At 48.0% G+C, this 13,839-nt stretch overlaps 2 protein-coding genes and 1 long non-coding RNA gene across 5 annotated transcripts in view; 2 read left to right on the forward strand and 1 right to left on the reverse strand.

Annotated features, from left to right (window-relative positions):
* PDXDC1 (pyridoxal dependent decarboxylase domain containing 1) overlaps positions 1 to 6,558 on the reverse strand; it is a 45,672-nt gene extending 39,114 nt beyond the window's left edge. For both annotated transcript variants that reach the window (XM_054041637.1, XM_054041638.1), the window contains exon 1: positions 6,411 to 6,558. In XM_054041637.1, coding sequence (XP_053897612.1) covers positions 6,411 to 6,431 — 21 coding nt within the window. In that variant the 5' untranslated portion in view covers positions 6,432 to 6,558. The remainder of the gene's footprint in view (positions 1 to 6,410) is intronic.
* On the forward strand, positions 4,934 to 9,109 carry LOC128844168 (uncharacterized). The gene is made up of 2 exons (XR_008446444.1): positions 4,934 to 5,193; positions 6,793 to 9,109. It is a non-coding gene; the product is annotated as an uncharacterized LOC128844168 (long non-coding RNA).
* A 2,445-nt stretch (positions 9,110 to 11,554) lies between these two features.
* The window catches only part of BMERB1 (bMERB domain containing 1), a 112,740-nt gene continuing 110,455 nt past the window's right edge, over positions 11,555 to 13,839 (forward strand). For both annotated transcript variants that reach the window (XM_054041190.1, XM_054041189.1), the window contains exon 1: positions 11,555 to 11,974. In XM_054041190.1, coding sequence (XP_053897165.1) covers positions 11,662 to 11,974 — 313 coding nt within the window. In that variant the 5' untranslated portion in view covers positions 11,555 to 11,661. The remainder of the gene's footprint in view (positions 11,975 to 13,839) is intronic.

The raw sequence follows: 13,839 nt of genomic DNA on the forward strand, positions 1-13,839 counted from the left end.
CCTGTTGCCTACTAAACAAAAAGAAGCACTTTTTCACACAATGCACAATCAGCCTGTGGAACTCATTGCCAGCAGATGTTGTGAATGCCAGAAATATAATGGGGTTAAAAAAAAATTAAGTAAGTTCAGGGAGAATAGGTCAATCAATACCTATTAGCCAAGATGGTCAGGGACACAACTCCATGCTCTGGATGTCCCTAACCCTCCGACTGCCAGAAGCTGGGACTGGACAACAGGGTGGATCACTTGATTGCCTGTTCTGTTGATTCCCTCTGAAGCAGCTGGCATTGGCCACTGTTGGAAGACAGGATACTGGGCAAGATGGACCAGTGGTGTCACCCAGTATGGCTGTTACTATCACAAAAACACAGAGTGTACACAGACACGGATGCTGATCTCATTCTATGTCTCATCATGGCTACTGGGGGGAAAGTCAAAATGGGATTCCCCTTTCAGATCACACTACCTGAAAATCCTGTTGTTTTCAGCCCAAATTCCTTACCCTTGAATCAGAGGCATTTTACTCTGATCATACTAGGTCTCGGTCCCTCTAGTTCAGGGGTCGGCAACCTTTCAGAAGTGGTGTGCGGAATCTTCATTTATTCACTCTGATTTACGGTTTCGTGTGGCCAGTAATACATTTTAATGTTTTTAGAAGGTCTCTTTCTATAAGTCTATAATATATAACTAAACTATTGTTCTATGTAAAGTAAATTAGGTTTTTAAAATGTTTAAGAAGCTTCATTTAAAATTAAATTAAAATGCAGAGCCCCCTGGACCGGTGGCCAGGACCCGGGCAGTGTGAATGCCACTGAAAATCAGCTTATGTGCTGCCTTCAGCACACGTGCCATAGGTTGCCTACCCCTGGTTTATAACATTGATCTGTTTCCCAGCTAAAGTGATATTATCCTGAAGGTTTATTCGCTAGACCAAGTCAAGTTTGCCACCAAAGCAGGTACATGAAAAATAGCTCACAGGGAAATGGGGGAGAGGAGTGGGGAGGGTAGGAAAGGGAAGACAACCAATCTATCTACTTCGCAATTAGAGCTCATTCAGATTTTTTTTTTTTTGCTTTTACTTATGTGTGTATTTTGGTCCCTATTATTTTCCTACCCACAGGTCTGTGATCACAAGTTTTCAGCAAAAGTTACCAGGATATCGTAGTGATAACAGCAACGACACAAGAGTCACGGGATGGACATGGAACCAAAATACATTTTCCATGTTTAGGGAAACAATGAGCATTTCTAAACACAGACATTGCCATATATTTACATACTACTGAGCCACGTACTCTGAAGCTACAAAGGAAGGCGAAAATCCCACAAAAGGCACCTGATCACTTGTGTACCAGTCACGACTGAGGTTTTAGCAAGGTAAATTTTGAGGAAAGTGTTGGAAAAATCAAGGTACAAATGAAAAAAAAGTTACAAATTTGTGTTTGTCAAACTATTTTTTAAACCCACTGCAGGTTTCCAAGTTTAACCCCAATTTCTTGTGAGGTTCCAAACAGAAAATCTTTCAGGAAGTGTGTAATATGATAGAGCAAGAGAATCCCCCACAGTTTTCCTGGGAATTAAAGCTCACCCCAAAAGTCCATTTGTCTGGTTCTATACTTTGTGTCTGAGGCGCTACTCTGTATTGATCTCCCGTGTAGCACCAGGGAACAATTTCTGCAGTTCTTAAAGTTTGTTCATCTGGCCTCAGATTCATCTGTGTTTGTACAGTGCCCTGCACAAACAAGACCGGGGCCTATAAGCACTACCATATTATATATGTGAGTGATGGTCAAATAATGGAATACTTTTTGGTGAAAATTTACAGTAGAAAATGTGTCTTTTTCATCAACAAATTTCAAAGGTTTTTTTGATCAGCTCTAATATGTTTTTAACAACTATTTACCATTACATCTAAATAAAGCACATACAACTTGTTCATCCACCATTTTCTGACTTCTTTACCTATCTGGCCACTGGGAAGTTTTCCAAGAGGCGCAGCAAGTTTTAAGCCGGGGAAAACAAGATTTTATCACATAAAAGAGTGCAGGGCTTTCACCAGGCAAAAAAACCAAGGTATGCAAAAGAAGGAGTGTGGAGTATGACTCTCCATATCTATCTAATTTTTTAACATATATAATGGAAAGATTTCAGAAGGGTTTGGGAATAGTCTTGTGCTTATAATTAAGCACAAGCTTAATTCTTTATAGGATCTGAGCATTACTCTCCTAAACCTCATCTATTCTGAAAAAAAAACAACTCACATTGTGTTAACACATTATTAAACATGATTTTGAACCTAATGTGGGTACAGATGGTTATGTTTAAAAATGAACTAGCTGGTCCTGGTTAATCATAGGGTCCTCCATAAGAAGTTAACTTAGATCAGGGGTTGGCAACATTTGGCATGCGGCTCACCAGGGTAAGCACCCTGGCGGGCCAGGCCAGTTTACTTATCTGCTGACGCGGCAGGTTCGGGCGATCGCAGCCCGCACTGGCTGCAGTTCGCTGTCCTGGGCCAATGGGGGCGGCGGGAAGCGGCACGGGCGAGGGATGTGCTGGCCGCGGCTTCCCACTGCCCCCATTGGCCCAGGACGGCAAACCGCGGCCAGTGGGGGCCGCGATCGCCCGAACCTGCCACATCAGCAGATAAGTAAACTGGCCTGGCCCGCCAGGGTGCTTACCCTGGCGAGCCGAGTGCCAAACGTTGCTGACCCCTGACTTAGATAATTTTTTCACATCTTATCTCACACTTTTTCTAACATGGTGCTTTCTCTCAGTAGAGACAAGTCCTTAGGTTAAAAACAAATACAGAAGAAAATCTAACCATCTCTTTATGGCAGCCTTTAACATTTAACCCCAAAACTATGCTTTTTATGGTTCTACTGTGGTAGCATAATAAATAAGGTAAAAAGAAGTTTTACATTAGTTTAGCAGTAGTGTAGAATACTGACTTTACAAGATGTGAAGAAAACTCCTGTCATAATGCATCACATTCTTTAAATAACTGCAGTAAACTATGCAGTCAACTAGCCTCAGGCAGAAAGTAGATGGCATTATGAACTACCGTAGTAACTGTAATTAAACCTCACTCAAGCAGTTTGAATCCTTTAGAACCAGGATCAACTGTTGTAATTTTTGTTGGCACTTTGGAATAAATACGTTGAGCTCTCCAGGACTATCACATAACCTTCACAATATTACTCTCCTCAACCGATTTTAAAATCTAGTCAAATTGTGAGAAATGAACACTTAGCAAACATCACAAAGAGATGTTTTGGCTTTCACTACCTTACTCACCTAGCTGATACCCAAACAAGCTATAAAACTGAAGTATCAAAGTTACTGTGTTGTGTATACAGTATATATTATGTAGCAGTAGAAAAACTGCCTACACTTTTCTTAACCACATGTAAAATATATAATATTCTTAATAAAGTTATGCAAAAACCGGTGATAAATATCAATGAATGATATGAAGACATCTGGTTAAACATGTAACACAATTACTCCCTCGTGACTTGTAGAACAGGTCTCCTGCTACCATTCATGCACCTGCTGTATTTCAGTGGTGTATCATGCTACCATGAGTGTTACTCTGTAGTAGTTTTCTAGAGCAGTGATTTTCAAACTTTTTTCTGGTGACCCAGTGGAAGAAAATTGTTGATGCCTGTGACCCAACGGAGCTGGGGATGAGGGGTTTGGGATGTGGGAGGGGCTCAGGGCTGGGGTAGAAGTGGTGAGTGAGGGCGGTGGGGTGGGGCTGGGAATGAGGGGTTCAGGGTGTCGAAGGGGGCTCTGAGCTGGGACAGGGGGTTGGGGTGTGGGAGGGGGTCAGGGCTCTGGGGTGGGGCTGATGATGAGGGGTTTGGGGTGCAGGAGGGGGCTCCACGTTTGGGGGGGCTCAGGGCTGTGGCAGGGGATCGAGGTGTGGGGTTACCTTGAGCAGCTCCCAGTCAGAGGCGCAGCATGGGTGCAGAGGCAGGCTACCTACCTGTCCAGGCACCATGGACCACGCTACGCCCAGGAAGCAGCCAGCAGCAAGTCCAGCTCCTAGGCAGAGGCGCGCAAGCAGCTCCGCATGGCTCTTGCCCACAGACACCGTGTTCCCTCCAGCTCGGGGTGGGGGCAGCATACAGAGCCCTCTGTCGTCACCCCCACCCCCACACACACCTAGGAGCTGGACCTGCTGCTAGCCGCCTCCGGGGCGCAGCGCGGTGTCGGAACAGGTAGGGACTAGCCTGCCTTAGCCGGGCAGCACCGCCGATGGGACTTTTAAGAGCCCAGTTGGCGGTGCTGACCAGAGCCGCCGCGATCCAGTTCCTTCCATTCCAGAACTGGGTCGTGACCCACAGTTTGAAAACCACTGGTCTAGAGCAGGGGTTCTCAACCTTTTTCTTTCTGAGCCCACCTCCCCCAACATGCTATAAAAATCTCCACGGCCCACCTGTGCCACAACAACTGTTTTTATGCATATCCAGTAGATTAAAAGCCAGGGCTGGCATTAGGGGGTAGCAAACAGAGAAACTGCCTGTGGCCCCACACCACACAGGGCTCCGCAAAGCTAATTTTGGCTTCAGCCCAGCGTGGCTTTGGCTTTCTGCCCTGAGCCCGAGCAAGTCTACTGCTGGCCCTGCTCTCTGGTTTATTTTGGTGAACCCCCTGAAACCTGCTCACAGCCCCCCCAGCATCCCACAGACTCCTGGTTGAGAACTGCTGCTTTAGGGACTCACTTAAAGATTGTAACAGAGGGCACAGGATTTTCTAACAGTGACTTGTGGGCTTTACAGGGTTCACACTTGTGTGTTCAGTGTGTAGGACAGCAGAACAGGAAGTATGAAAAGGAAAAAAACATCACATCAAGTGCACACGGGGAAAGGGATTAACTAACATTCCCACCACTATCCTGTTCTTCAAGACCAACATTCTCAGGAAATAAGCTTCACCTCTTTTAAAGTGCACACATAGGATATATTCCCAAAGGGGGAAGAACACTGAAAGGTATCTCAAAACATAAGCAGATTCACAAGTGTTTTGAGCTCTAAGAAGCATGGCTGGAAACTGTTTTTTGTTTTGTCTGTGACTCAGTGCTTCGTGACATGAACTGACTGCTCATACCAAAGTTGTTTGCAATAGCACTGGACTCAGGATATTAGAGAGACAAGTCCTGTTTGGGGTTTCTTACATGATCTCCAGGTAGGTTTCCTGATATTTTCCATTGGTTTGTGGGAGTATGTGATGATTTCTTGTTTGAGGTGGTCCCTTCTAGAGCAGTGGTTCTTAACCAGGAACATGCGTACCTATAGAGGTATGCAGAGGTCTTCCAGGGGGTACATTAACTCATCTAGATATTTGCCTAGTTTTACAACAGGCTACATAAAAACCATTAGTAAAGCCAGTATAAACTAAAATTTCGTACTGATAATGACTTGTTTATACTGCTCTATGTAGTGGGCTGTAACATTTTTGTATTTTTATGTCTGATTTTGTAAGCAAGTAGTTTTAAGTGAGGTTAAACTTGGGGTACACAAGACAAATCAGATTCCTGAAAGGGGTACAGTAGTCTGGAAAGGTTGAGAGACACTGTTCTAGATATGCTTGAACCAATGTCACTCACCCTTTCTCCATTGAGAAGGGCTAGGTAGCTCTGAGACACCATAAAGGGCCCTGTGTCATCAGATCATCTGATACCCAGAACAGAACAACAAAACACTGAACAACAGTCACCAAATTAATCCCCTCTTCCTCAAACGTACATTGTTGAGGGGAGGGAAGAATGAAAGATGACCCCTGGCTTCTTGCTTGTAAATACATTATTTAATTTATATTTAGTTACAGGGAGGCAATGGGGAGGGGGGCGGAATCCTCATCCTCCTTTCTCCCCATCCTTGACCATAAACCTGCAGACCCTGGCTCCGAACGCTGCATGGCTTCTCAGCCAAGGAGGGGATGTTTTTCTGTGGCTTGCAAGATAGTCCTCTAAAAACGGTAGGACTCCACACCCCTTACCTACCAGGCACTTTCACTACTCATTGAGTGCCTCTTAGCAGGGCAGTATATCCCCCCTGGGAGGGATAAGCCCTTCACTAGCAAAACATCCCCCCCCCCCCAGCCTCCCTTCCCTGCTCCCTCTTGTATCAGCCCGGTTCCCCCTCCTCCCTTCCCCCCCTTGTGTCAGCCCGGCTCCCCTCCCTTGTGTCAGCCCGGCTCTCCCCCCCACCTGCCTCCGCTCACCCCGTATCAGGCCGGCCCCCAGTCTCCCTCCCCCCCTTGTATCAGCCCCCCCAACCTGGGCACCCCCATTTGCCCCTTCACATTAGACACACCCTCAATGCTTCTCCCCCTCGTCCCTCAGCGCCCCCTTGCGTCGGCACCCCCAGCCATGCCCTATGCCCCCTCCCGCACCCACAGACCTTCTCCAGGGAGCTCTCCATGGCCAGGCGAGTTCTTGGGTACGACTCCTCCCCTACGGGCACTTCCGCCTTCTCGGCCGGCCAGCCGGCTCCACGCTGGCAGCGCTGACGAGATCAGCTGAGGGAAAAGGGAGGGAACGCGCTCGCCGAGGGGACGGAGGGGACAGTGCCTTCCAGGCACCCGTAGTTGTCTGTGACAGAAGTGGGATGTACCAATCTGGGAGAATACAGGGATGGGACAACAGGCAGACCGGGCAGCTGCGCTTCAACGGACCCGGAAACAAGCTACGATGACAGCAGGCTGAATGCGGGAAGAACTGATCTCCGTCTTCAACACCAAAAGTAACCCCTTCACTTCTGATTTTCTCCCCTCTTTTTTTAGACAATGGAACATTCCAGAGGCGAGGGGTGCCGAAGAGAGGATGTCTGAGCATGCGCAACGCTTCTGCAGTGCACCGTGCCCAGGAACAGGCGGGTAGCAGGGGTACTGCTGGGCAGGCAGAGCCCACTAAAAGCTCTATAGCGCCCCGTGGAGCTGCCGGTTCGAATCTAGCCCCAGCAGGGAGGGTGGTAGTGGCAGTGGTAGTGGCAGTGCGACTAATGGGGCGAAGGGCTGCAGGGATTCTCGTGAATCCCTCCAAGACTGAGGGGCGGCTGCTGGTCGGGAGACAAGGTATTTGTATCGCCACGGCGCCCAGCCCAGGGTGAGCCTGCACGGAACCTGGGTTGCTACTGAGAGGTGTGTGTGTGCAATGAATTTGTCAGTGCACAAGCTGTCATCGCCGCAGTCGGCATTAATCTGCACCATCGTTGCTATTCCCGGAGGATGCCAGGATTAATCTAATTAGTTTAAAGATGGAGTTTGATAGATTTATGAGCTGGATTATAGGGGGTCGCCTGCAATAACAAGGAAGTGGGCTCAGTGACCCAGGTGATCCCTTCTAGTCTTATGTACCTATGATTAAATGGGAAACAAGACACTGAACTACCCCTCTCAACCTGCAGATGGTTGCCTCCTGACCGTATTTTGCCCCACATTGGCTGGGGAAGGTGACACCGTTGCTGTCCATGCGTCAGATCCCCTGGAGCAGTTAATCCAGCATTTAACAAAAGTAATCATAACATTCAAAGCTTGAGCGAACAATGTCAAGTGCTAAATCAAATTAGAGCATTTAGAATTGTTTAAATTAAAATAATAACTTAATAAAAAAAAGAGAGATTTATCCTATAGGCTGAAAGCATTGTCTCTAGCAGATTTTTATCAAACATTTAAATGCTTGAATTATTTTCTTTAAAGTCATTAAGTACAGAAATGTGTCAAGGTTTTATTGCTATGCTCTACTGATTTTTTGAAAGAGAACATTTATTGTAATTTAAAAGGACAACATTGAATAATTTTATAATGGATTTTAGTTTTATATTTAAACATTTGTTGTTTGTGCCCAATTCTGTAATTTGTAGGCTAAACTTCCATTGACTTCAAAGGCAGTTTTGGATGGCAGGGAATACAGGATTGATCTCTCAATCCCTGATCCTGAGCTCTTATTCCAGGCACTCAATTCTTATAAGGATCAGGCCTGATCCTGCAATATTTAGGCATATGTTTAATTTTACACACTCTGAATATTCTCGTTGAAGTCAGTGGGAAAATCACGTGTATGACTCTTTGCAAAATTGGGCTGAGATTTGCAACATGCTTTTTGAAAGTTGAAGATATTTCCTGTTCTTAGGGGTCTATCCACGTGGATTCCTTTACAATTGGTGCCTCTATTATTCTATTCGCTCTTAAAATTTGGCAACATTGATTTTTCTCTCTCTGTAATGTCAGTGAAGCCGAAATTAACATGGTTGTAACTGTATCATGAACAACAAAGCATTTTCATTTCCTAGCATATGTATTTTATTATGCAAGAACTAGGAGCTGTTTTAAGCCCTACCTACACTAATCTTTAAACAGACAGTGGGAACCATGTTTAAAGTAATTTCATAAACATATTTCCATCTAAATGGAATACATTTTAAAACATGGTTCTAATATGGTTGGTTACCATCCGTGCAGCCTATCCAGTGTTTAGAAACTAACTCTGTTGAACCCCAGTGTGGGTGGGCCCATAACATGGGCCCCTAGGTACTATGATAATACAAATATAAATGATATTATATAACAATAACATATTAGCAGCTTTCTTTCAGTCAATTTATCCCCCATTCTCCTACCTGAGTAGTGCTTCCACAACTGCCAGGATGAGAGAGAATGTTGTTGAGGGTGCTCATAATATTGTCGAAAGACCAAAACAAGACAACCTCCTTTTCAGAAGAGAAACCCTAGCAGTATTATTATTATTATGGATTTTGGGAAACAAACTGTATTTTATAAAATAATGTTTTGTTATTAGCCTTTAAAAAAACCTTGGTTGTCCTATCAAATTTCTCAGTACCTCCTACATCTGTGTGCTACACTGGTCCCTGAAACTACCGCAGATCAAGACATCTTCATTTTCAAGTGCACTGGGATTACCAAAGGATGTCAGCACAACATTCAATATAACTGGCCTGATCCCGTTCTAGATTTGCCATTTACTACACTTGGAGAAAGATTGGGCCCAATGTTTGCATGTTAACTGTTGGTTCTGGAATATAAACAATTTCCCCCCAAATAGAATTAAAGCCAGTGCAGATTGTGCATTACATTATTATTTGTTACAATTTTGTATTCATTTGTATTTATTTATCTATCATAAGGGGGTTACTATGCTAGACACTGTATAAACACATAATAATAATAAACACATAATAAGAGAAAGTCCCTGTTCCGAAGAGTTTACAATCTAAATTGACAAGACAGACAAAGTGTGGAGAAAGGAAATATATTATTCCCTTTTTACAGACAGAGAACATGAAGGAATTAAATGGGTAAATTTTCGAAGGTGCTGAGTCTAGGGCAGAAGAGACTGGGATTAGTAGCATAATGATCTCCCATGATTCACACATTCTATGAAGTTACGAGTTTTATTATGCAGACAGCATAAAAGTCTCTGTTTTCCCCCCAGGTGTGTTTGCTTATATTTTTCCCAGTTAAACCTCATGTTATGTTCTGTGCATGTGTCTAATCTCGCTAGTGATTCTCAACCCAATCAGCACACAGCTACAGCCCATGTGATATCCTCAGGGACGTACAGGTAGTATATATATATTGGGTGGATGCTGCCCACATAATACATAGAGAGCTGCATATGCGACCCACAGTGGTAAATAGGTTGAGAACCACTGCTCTAGATTCTTTTATATTATTCATCTCAAATTAGTATAATCTACAAATATCATCAATAGTATGCTATTAATTTCTACTTCCATATAATTAAGATCTTAAATAAGACCATACCTAATTGGGATCCCTGTTGCCTACACAATATACTTACCCTAAATGCAATACATTACTGTCTGTCATTCTTCTTTCTTTATGGCATTTTTAGCCAGATTTTGGCCTAAAAACCTTCCCAAGCCTATTTGAATTATTTTTTCTAGGAATGTTTCTGATACAGTCTAAAATGTATTAGTACATCCACATGCCATATATTTGGATATTATTATCTCCTCCTTCACCCACTAATTCTGCAATTCTCTCAGAAAAGACAATCAGATTTGTCTGATTCCAGTAGTGCCCAAAGAGTCTGCAGGTGGGATCTACAGATGTCTTCTCAGCACCTAGAACTTGTCTGTCTTTTGGCTGTAGAGATTGCAGATTTAAATACTGGGCCAAACTTTAAGGGACAAACACAATCCCCACTTTTTTTTCAGCCTTTATAACCCTAAAAGATGTATAATTTGTCTGGATAACAGGTGTCTTTTTCAATAGATTTGTCAGGCTCTCAACCTACATCAGCAATACACAGGTAATGTGCATCTGTTTCATAGGTATTCTAATCTTTATTGGATTTTCCTTTGAAATGATTTCACCAGATGCTGGTATAATCTCCTACACATATGACAGAGGGGTAGCCGTGTATTCTTGATCTGTAAAAAGCAACAGAGTCCTGTGGCACCTTATAGACTAACACCTAATAGACTGAATTGGAGCATAAGCTTTTGTGGGTGAATACTCACTTTGTCTGACAAAGTGGGTATTCACCCACGAAAGTTTATACTCCAATATAGTTGTTAGTCTATAAGGTGCCACAGGACTCTTCGTTGCTTTCTACACATATGAGTTATTTAACAGTAAATTATACTCATTTCAATGGAAATGTGGCCTCTGTGAAAGGAGTTAGGAGTCTTAGTCTACTCCTTGGTCAAGTGATCACATTGCAAAACCTGCCACCAGAGCTGTTAGTAGAGCTGTCAAGGACTGATTGAACATAGAGCCTGAACTGCCACCTCCCTGCTGAAAACAGTTGCCTAGGCTGTGAATCCAGCACCTTTCCCCAGCACTAGATTCATGATATGTATTTAAAATTCTTTGTGGGGGCACAGCTCTGTGCACAGTTTCAATACAACTGTGCATAGGAGTCTGTTATACAAATAGAAATGACTTTTGCTCAGGAAAAACTTGGGACGATGGAAGTTTAATAAAACAATAAAGCTTAATACCAATAAAATATTTGGACGGGATATTAAACCTTGTGTTTCAAGGCTTAAGAAAATCTTCAACTATGAGAGGTGAGGATGAGACATCTGTGAAATGATCTGCCCCCACAAGAGGGGTTTTACTCCATCCTCTGAGGCGTCTACTGGAGGATACTGTACTACGTGGTCTGATCCAATATGGCTTATTGTGTTACCAGGGTCCAGGAAGTTTGAGAGCAATGGGGAGTAGGTCTTCTGCTGGGTTTATGAACTGGGGAAGAGTCTATGGAGGAGCAGATGCGATGGGCCAGAAGGAGAAATGTGGGGGGCTCTCTGAGAAGAAGACAAAGGTTTCACAGGAGGAGGGGCAGGTCTGAGAAAGGAGGCGGGGGTAGTTCCTGCAGCTGGAGGTAGTAACAGGAGCAGGTATAGTGGGGGATGTGCTAGTCCGCGAGGGGATGGCAGGGGCAAGGCAAGGACAGAGGCATGTCTGACTGGGGAACGAGAGGGCTGGGGTAAGGCGGGGCAGGGCTGGCAGGAGGCGAGCGGGCGAGAGGCTCGGGGCTGGGCGGCTCCGGCAGGCAAGAGGCGGGGCGGAAGAGGCAGCACAAGGCGGCGTTGTGCGCTCTGCTGCTCTGGCCCGGCGGCGGGTGGAAGCCGTACACCGGCACGGGAGGCCGGGGAGCCTATGGCCGGGCCGTTGCTCCGGAGCGGGGTGCGCCGGTTCCCCTGGCTCTGCAACGTGCTGCTCTACGGCAGCCTCTTCTCGGCCGGGGACGCGGCTCAGCAGCTGCTGCGGCGGCGCCCGGGGCAGGAGCCCGACTGGGCGCAGACCCGGCACGTGGCGCTGGTGGCCCTCAGCTTCCATGGCAACTTCAACTACGTGTGGCTGCGGGGGCTGGAGCGGGCGCTGCCCGGCCGCGCGCCCGGCGCGGTGCTGGCCAAGGTGCTGTGCGACCAGCTGGTGGGGGCGCCTGTCGCCATCCTGGCCTTCTACACGGGTGAGTGCGGCCGGGTGCAGGCCTGAGGCCCCGGCACCCTCCTGTGGCTCAGTCCCCCGAGTCCGCTCCCCACGGCCGAGTGCCACCTGCGCCCCCTCCCCGGAGCCGAGCGCCCCGAACCCCCTCCCCATGGCCGAGCTCCCGGCGTCCCCTCCCCATGGCTCAGTCCCCCGAGTCCGCTCCCCACGGCCGAGTGCCACCTGCGCCCCCTCCCCGGGGCCGAGCGCCCCGAACCCCCTCCCCAGGGCCGAGCGCCCCGAACCCCCTCCCCAGGGCCGAGCCCCCCGAAACCCCTCCCCAGGGCTGAGCTCCCCGGACCCCCTCCCCATGGCCGAGCGCCTTCTGCGCCCCCTCCCCAGGGCCGAGCGCCTCCTGCGCCCCCTCCCCGGGGCCGAGCGCCCCGAACCCCCTCCCCAGGGCCGAGCTCCCGGCATCCCCTCCCCATGGCTCAGTCCCCCGAGTCCGCTCCCCACGGCCGAGTGCCACCTGCGCCCCCTCCCCGGGGCCGAGCGCCCCGAACCCCCTCCCCAGGGCCGAGCGCCCCGAACCCCCTCCCCATGGCCGAGCCCCCCGAACCCCCTCCCCAGGGCTGAGCTCCCCGGACCCCCTCCCCATGGCCGAGCGCCTTCTGCGCCCGCTCCCCAGGGCCGAGCCCCCCGAGCTCCCTCCCCATGGCCGAGCTCCCTGCGCCCTCTCCCCAGGGCTGAGCGCCTCCTGCGCCCCCTCTCCGGGGCCGAGCCCCCCGAGCTCCCTCCCCATGGCCGAGCTCCCTGCGCCCTCTCCCCAGGGCTGAGCGCCTCCTGCGCCCCCTCTCCGGGGCCGAGCCCCCCAACTCCCTCCCCGGGGCCGAGCTCCCTGCGCCCCCTCCCCACGGCCGAGCTCCCTGCGCCCCCTCCCCACGGCCGAGCTCCCTGCGCCCCCTCCCCTCGGCCAAGTGCCACCTGCGCCCCCTCCCCAGGGCCGAGCTCCCTGCGCCCTCTCCCCATGGCCGAGCGCCTCCTGCGCCCCCTCCCTGGGGACGAGCCCCCCGAAACTCCTCTCCATGGCCGAGCTCCCTGCGCCCCCTCACCATGACAGAGCTACCTGCAACCCCCCACCATTGCTGAACACTCTTCAGTCTCTCCCTATAGTTGAGCTTCCTGGACCCTTTGCACCCCTTTCCACTGATGGGCTCCCAACATCCCTTATCCGTGCCTGAGATCGTGCTCCCTCTTGCACCTCAACACCATGTCGGCGCCCCCTGCACCCCCATCCCATGGTTCAAATCACTATGTCCTCTCCAGAAGGGGTTGGTTGAGCCCCTACCCAGCCCCAGCAGCAAGGAATGGTTGTGCCCCTTGCACCATATGCCAATGTGACTTTTGTCCTCGGATTCATCCAAGCTTCTTCAGTCTCTGTGGTGGGATATTTGCATTCCATGTGCTTTACTGCACCTTGAGTCTGTCAAATAAAACTTTGAAAGAACAAGGCTACTCTCACAGCGTGCTAGCAGTAAGGGCCAAATTTTTGGCCAGTCTTGGTTTTCAGGATGTGCACACAGCACCTCACACATTATACCCATAGTTGCGAAAGCAGTTCTGGGATTTTTTAGAATGAATTCAATTAATTATTAATACCAGCTACATAGTGGACATTTATATAGTGGGCTAGATTCACTTCAGCATGACTTGTGTTATGCCTGAATTATGTCAATGATTTCAATGAATAACACCAGTGCAAAAGTGGTAATTCAGGCCTATCACCTTTAATTAATCCCAAATGATCTGAAGCACTTTACAGACTGATTATACAAACTATATCTAATGAAATCAGTCCGTGTTACTTTACTCACGATTCTACATTGGCTGAAACACAACTGCTGTTTA

Source organism: Malaclemys terrapin, chromosome 10 (genome assembly GCF_027887155.1).
Source record: "Malaclemys terrapin pileata isolate rMalTer1 chromosome 10, rMalTer1.hap1, whole genome shotgun sequence".
Lineage (NCBI taxonomy): Eukaryota > Metazoa > Chordata > Testudines > Emydidae > Malaclemys > Malaclemys terrapin.